The sequence below is a fragment of the Tympanuchus pallidicinctus genome, unplaced genomic scaffold (assembly GCF_026119805.1).
Source record: "Tympanuchus pallidicinctus isolate F22 unplaced genomic scaffold, pur_lepc_1.0 scaffold5, whole genome shotgun sequence".
In the NCBI taxonomy this organism is placed as follows: Eukaryota; Metazoa; Chordata; class Aves; order Galliformes; family Phasianidae; genus Tympanuchus; species Tympanuchus pallidicinctus.
In genome coordinates this window covers 55,179,926-55,195,337 of record NW_026294769.1, presented here as the reverse complement: position 1 = coordinate 55,195,337, position 15,412 = coordinate 55,179,926, and the positions used below count along the sequence as shown (strand labels likewise).

The 15,412-nt window shown below is 55.5% G+C and overlaps 1 protein-coding gene across 2 annotated transcripts; it reads right to left on the bottom strand.

Moving 5' to 3' along the window:
- Window positions 1–9,091: 9,091 nt before the first annotated feature.
- Window positions 9,092–13,564, bottom strand: OSR2 (odd-skipped related transciption factor 2). 2 transcript variants are annotated; one of them, XM_052704449.1, is made up of 4 exons: window positions 13,338–13,564; window positions 10,598–11,294; window positions 10,141–10,240; window positions 9,092–9,845 (listed from the first exon to the last, which is right to left on the bottom strand). In XM_052704449.1, the coding sequence occupies exons 2-4, from the start codon at window positions 11,251–11,253 to the stop codon at window positions 9,663–9,665; spliced, it is 939 nt and encodes a 312-aa protein (XP_052560409.1). In that variant the 5' UTR covers window positions 11,254–11,294; window positions 13,338–13,564; the 3' UTR covers window positions 9,092–9,662. The 2 variants fall into 2 exon arrangements, with proteins under 2 accessions (XP_052560409.1, XP_052560411.1); XM_052704451.1 differs by having other exon boundaries at window positions 9,092–9,763; window positions 13,338–13,563.
- Window positions 13,565–15,412: the final 1,848 nt, after the last annotated feature.

Below are 15,412 nucleotides of genomic sequence, written 5' to 3'. Positions count from 1 at the left end.
CATCATGAAATTATTAGAGGATGTCTGTGTTAAAAAATGACTATCTCCTGTTTAAAGCAGATTTACATTAATAGGGATCCTGAGCCCAAAGCGTTTTGGGAAAACAATCCCTAAGAAGCTTGATGTGGAGCTCATGTTCGCAGGGCCTGATCTTTGCAAATGTGCGCGCTCATAAATAGTTTTATTTGTGACAGAAGCTTTGCAGAGTTTAACAGCTCGCTCCATCGGATGACACGCAAACGTGTCTGCAAAATGGCCGCACAGGCAGCTGTACGAGCCTTAAAAGCCACACTTTGGTATGAGACAGAGGAAGAATCTCACCAGCAGATGCCATTTGAAAACATTTACTTTTTTTTCTGCAATATGGTAAAAGGTGATGAAGTTTTAGACTTGAAAGTTTTGAAGATTACTTGCTGCTAATCCGTCTCTGTTACAAGCCAGAACAAGAGCTCTGCCCGTGTTATAAGAAAGCACCACAAGAACTGCCTTGACTCAAAGCCTGGCAGCTGCCCACCTTGTGAACGAAGGACTGGCATCTACCTCACCCAGCTGGGCGGTTAAATGGTGATAAACAATAATTAGCAAAACACATTTGTAATAGTTTTCCTGCTTGCTCAAGAAGGGAAAATCAATTGTAAATATTTTTCTTAATGATAACCTGAATTTTATTGCCTCAAAAATTTATAGTTAGATGTGTGATTTTAATTTATTTTTTTTTTTTTAACCGTAGGAAAAATAAAAGCCCAGCTTCGTCTTCCTCAGCATTTGCAGCTGAGCTCAATGCATGGATAAATATTTACACACAGATGGTTTTTTGCCCTTCCAGCTCCACTGATTTCAATCTTTTCATTTGTAATTGTCTTGACACATTCCTGCTTCCATTTATTTCAATCATCTCAGATTGCGTCTCTTATTTGGAAAGTGGAGTGTTTAGGCTAATTCAAAAGCTGTTTCTGAAAGAAATACTCTTTTATACAGTATCCCACAACACTGCTTTTGTAACATATTGCACGTTGGTAGTGTTGGGCCACTGTGAGGGAGTACTACCACTTGACTCAGTGAAATGTCTGCTTTATGCTACAAAAGAAAAACCATCGAATTAAGCCTCATGATCACCCTCATTACCCAAATACGTGTTAGATTCCTGGGCTGCTTTCAGGGATACTGAGACACAGATGGGTTAAATGAGTTGTTAAAAGTCACACAGTAGCCGCATTTTTATTATAAGGGTTAGCTGGAAGGGTAGCTTCACTGATTTAAAATACGAACAAAGGAAAGAGTATCCATATGAAAAACAAATGAAAAAACTTCACCCTCTGTGGACAAATTTCTGCTGAAAAGGATATGCACAGTGATCAAAGCAAAGTTTAAAGAATGAGCGTCTGGAGAAAAAAAAAACTTTAAAAGATGTTTTAGTTATAATAACGCAGTTATCCAAATGTCAGTGAATTTGATCAAAGCTGATCTGCAGAGCTCAGGTTTAGCATTAGGTGAGTCATTTTCTTTTATTAGTGATGCTTTTTCATTCAAATGGGTAAAAAGGTGAGAGTTTGGATATGTTGAAGGTTTCATTGGCTTACAGTAGGGATAGACAAATGAGGCCCACCTAGTTTTACAATCTGGCCCACAGCTACTTTGTTTTTAATAAAATGCAGCATATTGAAAGGGCATGTCTCAACATGTCTTGACCCATCCAAACTGGATCAAGATGGAAAGCCCCATATTGGAACCAGTCCGCTCCCAGGACAAGGCTTGTTGTCCCTGGGGAGCAAGAAGGGTCAAAGCACACAAAGAGAGCCCTGCTCCTCCACCCCTCACCTGCAGGTTAGGTCAGCATCTCAACCAGCCTTCGTTGATTGACAAAGGCTGTCTAGGCTGTGAAAATGGGAATACTGTCAAGTCTCCACAGAATCAAAGAGTGCTTTAGGTTGGAAGGAGCATGGGGAAGACCTCTGGTCCAACCCCAGGGTCGGGCCAGTAGAAAGCCCATCTAGTTGGGGCGGGGACATTCTCTCTTCCTCTGCTCCAATCACACATCTATGAGAAGGAGCTCCTTCTCTGGGGCTCTCCAAAAGCATAATGCACTAGCCAAAAACCAATTTCTCCTCCTATAGCCACTGACTACATCTATCAGTGCCAGTGAGGAGCATTCCAGGGCACTTCAGCTGCTGCCTGGCAGAGAATGCCCCTGGGAGGCAGGTTTTAAAATAAATTTTTCTCACCCCCCCTTTATTACAAGTTGCACTGCATCATGCTTGGGGACTTGCTAGGATGCTTGGCTGCAAACTGCACTGAGGTAGGATGAGAGTTTTTGGAGAGTTGTTGGTAGGACGTCTACTACAACAAGGCCCTGATCCTCCATCGATCTTGATGCTATTAGAAAAATATAGTATTAACAGCAGTGTTAAGGTTGATAGCTTGGGGAGCTGCTACTTTTCACAGCTTGCGACTGAAACCATATAACTGCACTTTACAGCGCTTTCTCTCATCTGCAATTTCCTGTTGCTGGAACCTGAAGAATTTCAGTCAGACCGGGTTGCTGTGCACAAGTGGCTGCGGGGCAAAGGCCGGGGAGCCAGGAAGCACCCGCTGCTCTCTCACCTGAATCGGGACGTCGCTGTGGGACTTTGGGGGAAGTTAACTGGTTGTGCCTCAGAGCATGGAGCAGCCAACAGCCTACTGCAGGGCAAGGTAGCATCTGTCCACAGTTGGGCTGCTCTTGGACCCTGAGTTCCCAAACACTTTCTCATACCTAGCAGGGCCTGCTAGAGAAAGCTAGGCATTTCATCCTTTGGGTGGGATAGGGGAAGCTAGTTTGTATTTATGAGGGGGTTAAAGAATACGTGAGAGAAGTTTCTTGGCAGTAGCTGAGCTGCTGAACTTTCACACTCCCAGTTTTCCCTGCAGTAACTTGTTTGTGTGCCCGTATCCTTGCTTCCCAGTTAGAAAACTCTCTTTAAGTAAAACAAACAAATGTTGCATCTCAAGAACCACACTTTGACAAACGCAGCAAGGTCTTCAGCTACAGCCCAAGCTTCTGTATCATAATTGCAACTCATTTGTCATTTATTGTTTGATTTCAGGGAAATGAGCCCATTGTGCCCCATGAAAGAACAGGAACATGCGACTGCAATGCTATGCAATTTTCCATTTAAAATGTTGCGTGTCTGGAGTTTGTTTGTTTGTTTGTTTGCTTTTATTTAACTAGATGAATGAGGCTTGAAAACACTGGAGTTGACCATAGCTGAACCATTGAAGAGCTGTTCAGTTAGAAAATTTTTCATTTTTGAAATGGCAGTTAAAAACAAAAAGCGTGACAAAGACATGGTTGTAGCTTAGAAAGAGCATGACGTGATGGGATGAGCTGCCACATGCCTCTTTCCACAGCATTAATTTCAAGACCCACTTCTCTGTAAAAGAGAATTAGGGGATAATGGGCACACGGTGAAAGAATATGGAAAGGTTCTGACTCATCCACACGGATTCATTTTGCCATATTTGTCACTGAAATCTCCTTGGAAGCTTTCTGGCTTCCCTGGGGTTGCTGTGTGGCAGTCCATACCCTGGCTGTTCAGCACAGGACCAGATCTCTCAGCTGCCACCACTTTGACAGCGCAGCCTGAAAGCAAGAGGCAGAGACACCAAGCGCTTGCACAGTGGCATGATTCAGCCCAGCAGAACCAGCTCCTGGCCTGGATCCAGTGCTGTTTACCTTGTACCCCAGCCAGGTGGTTTTGAAATCAAGCTGAAAACCAGGGGCAGCCTGCAGTTAAGCCGTCTCGCATTGCCCCATGGGCAGCCTGAGCAGGCCCCGAAGCCGAAGATCAGCCTCTGAATCCCATCTGCCATCACAGCCGAGCTTCAGGGCCTTCTAGAAATGCCCCTGAGACTTTGTCTTCCTGATGCCCTTCTCGCTGGCCTGGCATAGAAGCAGACAGGCCTGCACAGCACAGTGCCTCGGGGTTGTGCTGGGAGTGCTCATCGTCGCAGTCCCAGGCCTGGCTGCAGGGGCAGGCAGCAGCAGCCTGTGTCTGAGGCGGTGCTGAGTGTGCAGGTGATGCAGCCCTGTCCCCTCTCACAGCTGGGCGCTGGGCATTGCCACACACGCCAGCCCCCAGCAGGAGGGATCCCGCTGCCCTGGGAGCACTTGCTCTGCTTACTGGTTGCTGAACCTCCACGGAGTTCCACATTAACATAAGCCAGCTGTCTGTCTCTGTTTATCAAATCAAAGCATTTACAAGGGTTAAATAAAAAGCTCTGAACACACATAACTTGTGCTGAGATTACCAAACCTGGAGCGACCGTGCTGGTTTTGCACAGAGATTCGAGCACGAGCTCTCCCCATGTGTGCAGCATGGCACGTGCCTGCTTTGAACATGGGTGAACTTGCATTAACACGACGGGAAGGAACAGCTACATTCTAGCACACCAGTGATCCATGCAAAATGGGTCACTGGGAGATTTAGAAACTGTACCTTTCAATCGCAGCCAAGGAGGTGCATCTAGGCACACTGACATGAAGTGCGACTGACACACCTTGAGGCATCTTCGCAGGCGGTGACGCCAAAGGATGTCAGCTGGCAGTGTCAGAGACAATGCCTCATAAATAACCTCGGAGGAAAAAGGGGGGGGAAAAAGATCTTACTTCCTCTTGAGCTTGAAAAATAGACAATCGATCAATCAATCAATCAGCCTCCTTCTTCTGATGAAGGTCTCCAGAATGCCCTAACATGTAGGACAGCCCTCACAAGAGAGCTGTGGTGCAACCAAATGCCAAAGAGCAGGAGCTGGGGCACTATGGAGGGTGAGGCAGAGTGCAGGGCGCTGGATCCCTCTGCTCTATGCAAGGTGACTTGGCTCCTTCTCAAAGCCACAAGGCCAGGGCACTTCTGTACAGAGGGGAAGCACAAGAAGTGGGGTTTGAAGCCTTCTCCCAGATCAGCCTGCAGCCCTGTGAGGCGATGGAGCCACTCTCTGGATCCAAGGAGAATTTCAGGGAAAAAGAAACCATCCTGTTGCCCAGTCGCACTAAGAGCACGGCAGTGACAGATGGGCCACCAAGGCCTGGAAATTGGCTTAGATGCTCCTGCATGGCCAGGGCACTGCCCAGTGCCTTCCTTGCTGACTAAAGTCCATCTATACTCGGTTTCATCCCTGCGCTGACAAAAGGAGAAGCAGCATTCCACCGACAGCACTGTGCTTTCACCAGGACAGGCAGCTATGCACGACCCCATTTAGCCACATGGGGATGGAGGTGTGAGGCCACTGTGCTGGGACCTTCAGGCCATGCTCTGCTCATCAGAAAATCCCACTTGCCTGCATACTGCACCCTGCTAGTGGTGCTCAGCATCCTGGGGAGGAAGAGGGAAGCCTACACCTCTCATTTTTTTTATTCTCTTGGAATAAAGGTTTTTGAATGTCTTGTTCCACAGTCTTAAAGCTTTACTGCAAAGTTTCATGAATAAACAGCTGCACCGGATTTTTTTAAATTGAGATTAAAATGCATGCTTTATGCAGTTGCCATCCCCTTATATATAAACAAATGTTTTTGGGTCTAAGTAATTTAGTAACTTCAACAAAATAGCTGTTTGGCTTAATAGATACCTCTTGTTTGTCTTGATTATACTTTTATAAATAGGAAAGGAAGCTGTAAGAGCTCCTGTAAGCAGAGAGGAAAAGAGATGCTGTGAGAAGGCACCATAAGCTGGAAACATAGCATGGTATTAATATAAAAGCTGCATTAGCCTGAACATTGTGAAACATAGCTGGCAAACGAAGTCACCCTTCTACACATGAAAACGTGCATGTGGCTGTAAAACTATGAGCACAGAACTGCTGGGACTTCTGCCCCACCAGTGAAGCCTGGCTGCCTGACTCCATCCTGACACTGCAGGCTCGCACTCAGTGTTTCTTCTTCACCTCAAAGCTTCTCTCTTCTTGACCTGCAGGATCACGGGACCATGCTGATGGCTTTGTGCCAGAGCTGGTATCACTGTAGTGGCCTGGGTTTGCCTGAGGGACCTGCAGTCACGCACACTCACTCCACTGGGATGTGGCATCCACTGGGGAGAGCAGGAAAGAGGAAGACTGAGAGATGTGTGCAAGAGAAGGAAGGGGAACTTGTTGGAGCTTGGAGCTGAAGGAGGCAACAAGGCTGGAAAGGGTGGGTTCACAAATGGAAGGGAATGGGAGGGAGTTCAATGAATTGCAGACTGGGACATGATCTTCTCACAGGAGGTGAACTCATTCAAATAGTGCTGTGCATGTGGCACTACTAAGTTGTCCCCATTTAGATCTGGGCAGTGTTTGATTGTGGGATCTCTTCCCTGGAGATATCCAAACATTGCCTGGATGTGGGCCTGGTTCCCCTGCTCCAGACTATCCAGATATCCCAGGTGGAGCGGGGGCTGGGCCAAGTGGACCCTGAAAGCCCTGCCAGCCTCAGCTGTTCTAGGGTTCTGTGTGACTCTGTATTGCTGAGGTGGGACAGACACAGTAGATGTGCTGCCAGCAAAGGCTATGCTGCCATAGGAGGGTTGGTGTGGAGTCGTGTGGGCAATGGGTGCTGTGTGGGAGAAGCCCATGCAGAAAAGAATCTGCACACATTGCTGAACGGAGCCACTCTGCCGTCAGCTGCAACAGCACTCATCCCAGCATCTAATGTGCAGAGAGCTCTTCTAGCAGATGTAACTCCAAGGACTATAATTTTTTTGTTTGATATTTCCTCCAAAATAGAGCTTATGGCCGCAGTATCTTATTACCTGCTGTGTTCTCTCCCCTCCTGTTTGCTGCCCAGCACAGCTGCCTGCTGTCCATAACGTGGCCAAAGGGGCAGAGCAAGCAGTGCCAGAACAGGGGCAAAAAGAAGAGGAAGTAAAGGGACAATGAGAGGCAGAGGGACAGGTAGAGGAGAGGGGCAGGTGCTTGGGGAGAAGTGGCAGTGTGCTGGAACAGAGCTCCAGAACTACGCTGCAGTAACAGGGCTGTTATTGCAGTTAGTGTTTGCATTGGGAAATGCAGGATGGCACTTTATGGCTGTAGGAAAACCAGCCCTGCCCCAGAGATAGCTGTACAGAACCTGTTTCTCTTCCCAACAGCTCTAAAAACAATGAACCATATATACATTGTAACTACCTTTTATAGCTGTCTTTGAAATTTCCCAACAAGAGATAATCTTTTAAAAGTGAATGAGGCATGTCAGTACCATAGGAAAATATATGGATGTTAAAGGAGAAACCCTAAATCATCCTCTGATGTTTTAAGATCATTGCTACTGGTTTCAGTGTAAAACACAGCCCAGGGACTGGCTGCTGGAGATCGCTGTCGCTGCCCCTGCTCAGCCCTTCGGTCTTTGTTCTGCCCGCTGAACTTCGTAATCCTGAGGAGATAAACGTACAGCCTGCATCTGCTCTGGGCAGAGACTGCTAGAAGAGAGACCCCAAACAATTAAATAGAACTTTAGATATATGCAATCATTTTAATGTAGTCCTTTGATATCGTTCAGCTGATTAAGTTCTTTCCAAACAAACTGCACACAGAGCCTGGCCCGGGAGCAGTGTGAGTCCACACGCACCCTGACAGTGTGCTTCTGCAAGCAGTGATCCCAGCCCCACTGTGTGCTCGGGGCTGAGAGCTGGGGATGCAAGAGGCCTGGGGACAGGAACTCAGAGAACAATGAGGGAACAGCAACTCGGAGGAAGTAACCTACTGGAGAGTGGGAATGCACTGGGAATAGAAAAATCAGTCCAATGGAAAGAGCTGTGGTACTGGGGAGATGCCTGCAGAGCAGGGACAAGGGATGCCCCATGGAGCTCTGGGAGGACAAGGGTGCTGGGAGGATGAGGGGCAAAGGCCGTCAGCATTGAGTGTTTCAGGGGTGCAATGTCCCAGCAATACCCCCAGTCTGGGGTGTGAAGAGGAAGGGAGCAGATGGCCTTTAAATTCACTTTAACAAGGGCTGCTGTCCTCCAGCCAGCAAGGCAGTATTTCTGGCTTGCAGGGACTATTTTTTCCCTCCCCATCTTGTTGGACAGGAGCAGATGCAGAGCCAGCCTGTGCCCACCACAGGACATTCGGCTGAGCACAGAGCTGCATCTGGATGGGAGCTAACCTGACTGCCCCAGCTGGGGCAGAGTGGGTCTGAACATGGGGCGTGGGGCCATCTGTGGGGTGGCAGACAGAGACAACGCAACATTTACAGCCCCAGTGACCCAATTGCAGCCCAAGTGCTGATGGGTTTGACTCCGTTCACAGGGTTCTCTGCTGCAGGACCTGGGAGGGATAGGGAGAAGGACACCCCAAGGGCATCCATCTGCTTTGAGTGCAGGGCACCTGTCCCCAGCAGGGAGCCCGCCGCGGATCCCTGACACGGCGGAGCTTGGGAGCGGAGCCCACCCTTGCGGGAACGATATCCCGCCCTGGGTCACAGCTCACTGGGGACGGTTTCTCCTGGTTGTCCCCACCTGGATCGGAGTCTGGGCGAGGAGTAGGGCAGGACAGGTGTCCTCAGCCTGGGAAAGAACAGCGCCTGGAACTCTGAGCTCCGGCGGACACAGTAAGGTCACCGCCCCCGAGGGAAGGAGGGAGCGGGAGGTCACACGGCCGGGGCGGAGGGGGATGCAGCGGAGGGTGCGAGGGTCCCCGGGAAGCTGCAGGCGCTGTGGCGGGCTCCGCGGGCCCTCAGTCCGCAGGGCCGTGCGGGCCGAGCCCCGGGCAGGGGCCGGCGTTCACGCCGCTCTGTTTGTTCGCGGGCGGCCCGCAGTGAATCGTCTTCTGCAGGATAAAGTCCCTGTCTGCGCGGGTGAATTGCCCGTGGCCAAAGTCTAATGGCAGGGGACCGTCTCCTGCAATCGCCACGACGGGATGACTTTTACAATAGTGGGCTGATCGCAAATAAGTTACTAATAAGCCGCTTTGGTGTAAGAACGGCTTTATGCGTTATTTCCTCAGATCTGTTTATTTGCGAAGATTTCTTTCTTTCTCTTCTTTTTTAGAAAAAAATAAAAGTATTTCGTCCGGGAAAATAATAAAAGTACAGAAGTTAATATTTAGACATTCGTAGTATTAAGTAATAGAGCTATAAACTCTGAAATCCGGCACTTTCATTTTACTTAACAATAGATAACACAAAAGCAACAGCGAAACAGCCAAACAAAAGCGATCACCAAAATTGTTGTGACAGTACAATGACCCGACAGGGAAATTTATTCAATATGCTTCGCCATTGCATCGACACAGCGGGGAAAAAAAAAGCCCAAATGCTCCGAGAATAATACAACCAGGCAGGAGGTATTTGGGGAAGAAAATTTAAAAAAAAATAAAATAAAATAAAAATAAAAGGGAAAAAAAATAAAGGGAATGGGGGGGATTTATTTGGAAATACATTTTTAAGAGATACTTCACCTCCCAGATCCGTTATCAATGTGCATCGGACACGACGATACGAAACGAAACGAACAAACTAAAACCAGGTTCTGTACAGAGCTCTAAAATGAGCCGCGATATCTACAGGAGCAGGGCGGCCGAGAGGGGCCCGATCCTGCAGCCCCCCCAACCCCACGTCGGGGCGGCTCTGGCGGACGCGCGGTGCCAACGAGCCGCCCCGGGGCCCCGCGCACGGCCGCGGCTCCGCAACGCAGCGCTCAGCTGCGGCTCCGCGCCGCTCAGAAGTCCTGCCGCGGGGTGTGCGTCAGGCTGTGCCGCCGTAGATCACAGTTTCGCCTGAACACTTTGCCGCACCGCTCACAGTTGTAGGGCTTGATGTCTGTATGGGTAAGAAGGTGAGTTTTCAGGTTACTTCTCTGATTAAAGGTTCTTCCACATGTGGGGCATTTGTGTGGAGATTCCTGTTCAGATTTGAAGCAAGCAAAGGATTAATCCTTTACAAACTACCTGACTTCGCGCAGCACTGCGCTTCTCGCTATCCCACAACGCACGGCTGAAGCGTCGGGAATGGATCCCGGCCCCGCGCCGCGCCGCGCTCCCGACAACGAAACCCGCCCCGACGCCGCGGCGCGGAGAGCGCCCGAAGCGCGGCTCCGTCCCCCTCCCGCCCGGCTCTCGCAGAGCCCCTTCCCCGTCCCCGAGGCAGCGCCGGGCCGGAGGCGCCGCGCGGAGCAGGGCGGGCGGCGCGGGGCTCACCTGCATGTGCAGCGTTTTGTGGACCGCCAGGGTCCTGGACTGGCAGAAGCCCTTCCCGCACTCCTGGCACTTGAAGGGTTTCTCTTTGGAATGGATGTACCTGCAAGGCAAGCGCGGGCTGAGCGCCGGGCCGTGCTCCCCGACGCTTCTTTCCCGCCCGACGTGCGGCACCCGCGGCATCCGCACGCCGCCCCGCTTCCCCACCCGGGGCCGCGCTGAGCCGCGAGGCCGGCGGCAGCCCGTCCTGCTGCCCGCGGGGCTCCCGCACGATCCGACTCGGGGCTCTGAGGAGGACCGGGGCTCTCGACCGACCCTCCCCGGGGCCGCGGGGCTCCGAGGAGAAGCGGGGTTCCCGCCCGCTCAGCTCTGAGCGTAGCGGAGGCTCCCGCCGCCCGCCCCGCGGGGCTCCGAGCGCAGCCGCCCCCTCCGCCCCCCGCCCGCCCGCCCGCCCACCCACCGGTGGTCCCGCAGGTGGTCCTGCCGCCGGAACGCTTTGTGGCAGATGTCGCAGGTGTAGGGCCGCTCGTCCGTGTGGGTCCGCTCGTGGATGAGCAGGTTGTAGGACTTGGTGAAGTGGCGGCCGCAGAACTTGCAGATGAACTCCTTTTTCGTCTTGGAGGGCAGACGGCCCCGCGACGGCTTCCTGTCCGGGGACAGCTTGCTGAGCCCCGAGAGGGGAGACGGCAGTCCGGGGCCCAGCTTGCCCAGCTCCCCTGCCTTCGGGGGGTCCTCCTGCGTGGCGGCCGCCGCCAGGTTGGCGAAGTCGAAGCGGGGCCGCTCCTTGTGCAGCGCCGGGAGGACGTGGGCCGCGGCGCCCTGCTTGGGGTGGAAGAGGTGCGCGGCGAAGGGCAGCGCGGGGAAGGAGAAGCGCGAGTCCACCAGGCCCTGCGCGGCCGCCATCTCCGTGAGGGCGGAGCGGGCGATCTCGTGCACGCCGGGGTAGCCCAACGTCCAGTGGTTCATGTGCATGGTTTGCACGGCGCTCAGCCCGTACAGCCCCTGCAGCTGGTCCACGGCCGCGGGGAAGGTGTTGACGGCCTGGAGGAAGGAGTAGTTGGTGAGCTGCAGGGACGGGTGCAGCGGGATGGGCGCCGGCAGCGCCTTGCTGCCCATCGTGGCGGGGCTCCGCGGGGCCGTCGGCGCGGGGCGAGGTCCTGAGGGAGAGCAGAGAGCGGGGCAGCGTCAGCGCGCGGGCAGCGCGAAACGAAAGCGGGAGGGAAAGAGAGAAAAACGAAAAGGTCGCCCCTAGAGACGCCCCCTCCCTCCAGACAAAATAAAAATAACCCCCCCCCCCCCCTTTTTTTTTTTTTCCTTCTAAATCCTAAAATCTTCGGGCAAAACAATTTGAAAAGAAAAAGCCCTTCAGGTGCGTGCAGAAGTGCGCGCTGATCGCGCGACGCGCGGACGGGGCAGCTCCGCTCCCCGCGGCCGCAGCGCTCTGCCCCACTCCGCGCAGCCCCGGCCCCGCCGCAGCCCCAGGGCCGACGACCCAGGCGCGGGGCGGGGGGCGGCGGGCGCTGCTCCCCGCGCAGTGCTTATTTTTCTTCCCTCGGCACCGGGTCATTTGTCAAGATAATCGAGGGGGAGAAAAACAGTTCCTGCCCCACACGCACGCACACCTCCCACCCCCGCCCTTCCCCCTCGCCCCCCCCCACCTCCCGCCCGCGGGTCCTAAATAAATCCACTTTGCGCTCAGATCCCTTCCAGATGGCCGCGGCCGCCCCACACAGCCCGACCCGAGGCCTCCCGGCAGCCCCGCGGCGGGCAGCGGGCTCAGCCCTCGGGCGGCCCCAGTGGGGTCCGGGGCCGTGCGTACGGAGGGGCTCCTGTCCGCGGCGGCAGCCCCGAGACGGGGAGCGGAAAGCAGCGACGGGGCCTGTGCGCGGCGGGGCCGAGGGCTCCTCCTGGGAGCCGGGCAGAGGGCAACGCGTGGCTTCCGAAAAGAAAACGTAAAAAATCGTTATAAAAATCATTATTTAAAAAATTATTTAAGTAATTATTTTCAAATATTTACAAAAACAATTATAAAGAATAAAAGCAAAATTAAAAACTACAAAACCAGCCCTCAGACTCAGCAGCGCATACAGGAAGCGCTCCCAGCGCGCAGCCCGACCCCGCGCACGCACGGCCGGGAGAGCGATGTCTCTCAGTCGCCGCTCTGTCACTTCCCTGTCCTTTCTCTGTCCTGACTGCCCCCGCCGGCCTTGTTCGGCCCCGAGCGCTCCGCTCCCCGCTCCGTTTTCGTTCCCTTCGGGTCGCGGTTCGACGCTGCTGCCCGGCTCCCGTATCGCTCGCTCCCGTATCGGGATCGCGGGCTGTGGTATCGGCACGGCCGCTCTTTAGAGCCGCTCCGTTTTTCTTTTTCTTTTTTTTCTTTCTTTTTTTTTTTTTTTTTTTTTTTAAGAGTTCTTATAAACTGAACTCATTTTTAAGGATGTCTTTTTTAAGATGTCTTTTAGAGATATCGCAGCTTTGGCTCTTATTCTCTATCTGCCGTGCAACTCAACGCGGAGCGGGGAAAATCCCTCCCCGGTTGCGGCGGCCCCCAGGGCCGAAGCGAAGTCTCAGGGGCAGCGCTCCTGGGCCGGGACCCGGCTCGGGCACAGCACTGCGGGGGGTCCGGCCCGGTGCCCCTCGGCCCCGCGCGTTGGGTGCCGAGGGTCGGAGCTCATCGCCCGTCCGCAACACTTCCAGCTCCATTCCCATTGTAACGCCTAAACTTTTCGATCCGCACCCGTCGCCTGGCCACGGTACACACGCCACTGTTCATCCTTGGAGGGACCTTTATTAAACCCGATCGAAACGGCCCGCAAACGGGATTTTGAGGTTACTTTCAACGAGGCGACGGGGGAAAAGCCAACCCCAAACGGATGTTCCTTAAACCTTGGCACTTCCTTTTCCCTTTCCCGCACAGCGCGCACCGGCCGAATCCCGCCGCCCTACGCCCGCTCCCCACCTGCCCGCACGGCCTTTCCGACCGGATCCCTTCAGGCCCGGATCCCGCTCCCCGCCTCCACGCCCAGATCGCGGCCCTCCACCGCCGGGCTCAGCGCGGAGCGGGGCCCCGTCCCGCCCCGTGGAAAACTCACGGGCAAAGCCCTCCTCGGGCTCTCCGGGACCGGGGACGGAAGGAGGGGACTCCGCGCTGAGCCTCGAACTGAAAGCGACCCGCGCCGACGGGCAGCGCTCACACGTACCGCAGCGGGCAGCTCCTGCCGGGCCTCCGGCACCTTCACGGGGACATTAGATCCACAGCGGGGCGGCTCGGCGGGCCCGGGGCATGGCGGGGAGGGCCGGGCAGGGCCGGGCCGGGCAGGGCAGGGCAGAACGGGGGGGGCTGTGGCCGCGGCGCTCCCGGGGCGCCGGGCGCTGACGGCCGCCTCCCGCCCGCAGCCCGCTGCTGCCTTCGAGCCCGGCGAGGCTCGGCGCGCTCTGAGCCGCCCCCTGCCCGGTCCATCACATTTACAGCGCTGAGTGGCGGGGAGAGCTGTCCCCGCCCGCCCGCCGCAGGCCCACCCCGCGGCGCGCCCCGACGGCCCGCCCCCGGCCCGCCCCGCCGCGCCGGCCTCGCTGTTTACTTGTGTTTGGGTAGCAACTGGGCTTTGAAGGGGCAGCTCTTCCCCCCCGCCCCCCGCGTTACCTGAGGTGACATTTCCCCTCCCCCCCAGCGGCCTCCGCCGCTCCCCGCCGCCCCGCTCCCCTCGCCGTGCCCCGTGGCGCGGACCCCCAATCCGCCCCCGCCGTGCCCCTCGCAGCCTGAAGCGGGCACCGCGGCGGAGGAGAAAAGCCCCCAAAGTCCCGAGCGTGGATCCCCGAGAGCAGGCGCGCCCGCAGGTAACGCTCCTTCCCGAGGGCCCGCGGCCCGCATATCGGGGTCACCCACGGCCGCCCCTTCCAGTCCCAGCTTCGCTTTTTAACCGGCATTCAGCAGCCGAAAGACGCGTTCGGCGCGGAGGTACCGGGCCGCGCCGTGCCCCGCATCCAGCCCGCACCCGGGCGGGCGGAGGGCTGCGGGGGTCGGGGTCACGGCGGGGAATTCGCCGTTGAACGGGGCCTCCCCGCCGCCCCGCGCGTTCTGGGCCGAGGAGCGTCGCGTTCGTTGTCCCCGATAGCGGCGGTGCGCGGATTTCGGCCGAGTTTTTAGCAATAACGTTATCTTGGTCTGTGCGCTGCTTCGGTCCCCAACGGGGGGGATTCATGATGTGTCGTGGGAGGAGAACGGAGAGAGACTCTGAGGGGTATGAAAAGCTGTACGGAGGAATGGTGTAGGCGAACAGCTCCGAGAACGTCTCCAGGCGCGGTGCGTGGCGATGAATTCAGCGCGCCGAAGTAAAGGGGACACCCGCGACGGCCGCGCTGGGAACTTTTTCTTATTTCACGCAAAAACGGGAAACAGACGGGGGAACGAAGCCGGCGGCGGCGACTTTGGAAGAGTCCCCGCGGCGTGACGGCCGCTCGGGCCGGGATTCGTTCCCATTCCTACAGAACCACCGCGAAAACGCGCAGCTGCTGCCCCGCCGCCCCGTAGTGATAGCGTGCTGTGGGCAGAGCGGCGACGCTCCGGGCCGGGGCTTGGGGAGAAGGAACCATCCCCGGCGCTTGCTATGCGGGGCGGTCGAACCGGAGCCGCTGTCACTGACACTGACACTGTCGCGGGGTCCGCAGGTCTCTTGGATCACTTCCCGCGGCTCTTTAGGGCCGCTGCGGTGTGGGGACTTCGAGTTTTCAGCAATTTACAGGGTGTTTACAGCGAGTTAAAATGAGCCACGCTAGTTGGGAAAAAGCACAAAACACACAACGAACCTAAGCGAACCAAACCAACCAAACCGAACCTCCAAGAACGAAAAAGCCTCAAAACAAACGGAATAGCAGAGGAGAACGAGGCAGCTCAGAGAGACCTCCCGAGACTACCCCGATAGTCCGGCCCGGGGCAAGCACCGAGTGCGGGGTCACACGCTGCCCCGAGAGTTCTCCGGCTCCGGACAGCCCCGGCCTGGGACGCGGCGGCCGCGGGCTGCAGGTGCGGGGCCGGGCACCTCCCAGCCACCGGAGCTCGAGGGGACCCGCGGCTCCTGGCAGTGGAGAGGCACCGTCGGGGCCGCTCCACCGGGGTCTGGTTGCGTCCGCAGGCACCCAGGAGAGTCGAACGTCGAGGATGCCAGAAACCTCCGCCTCGCCGCCCCGCGCCCACCCGGAAGGCCCCTCCCGCCCCGCGCCTTCCCCCGTCCGAAGCTCGGGACCGGCCCCGACGGCAGCGCGGTTTGCGGAGGCC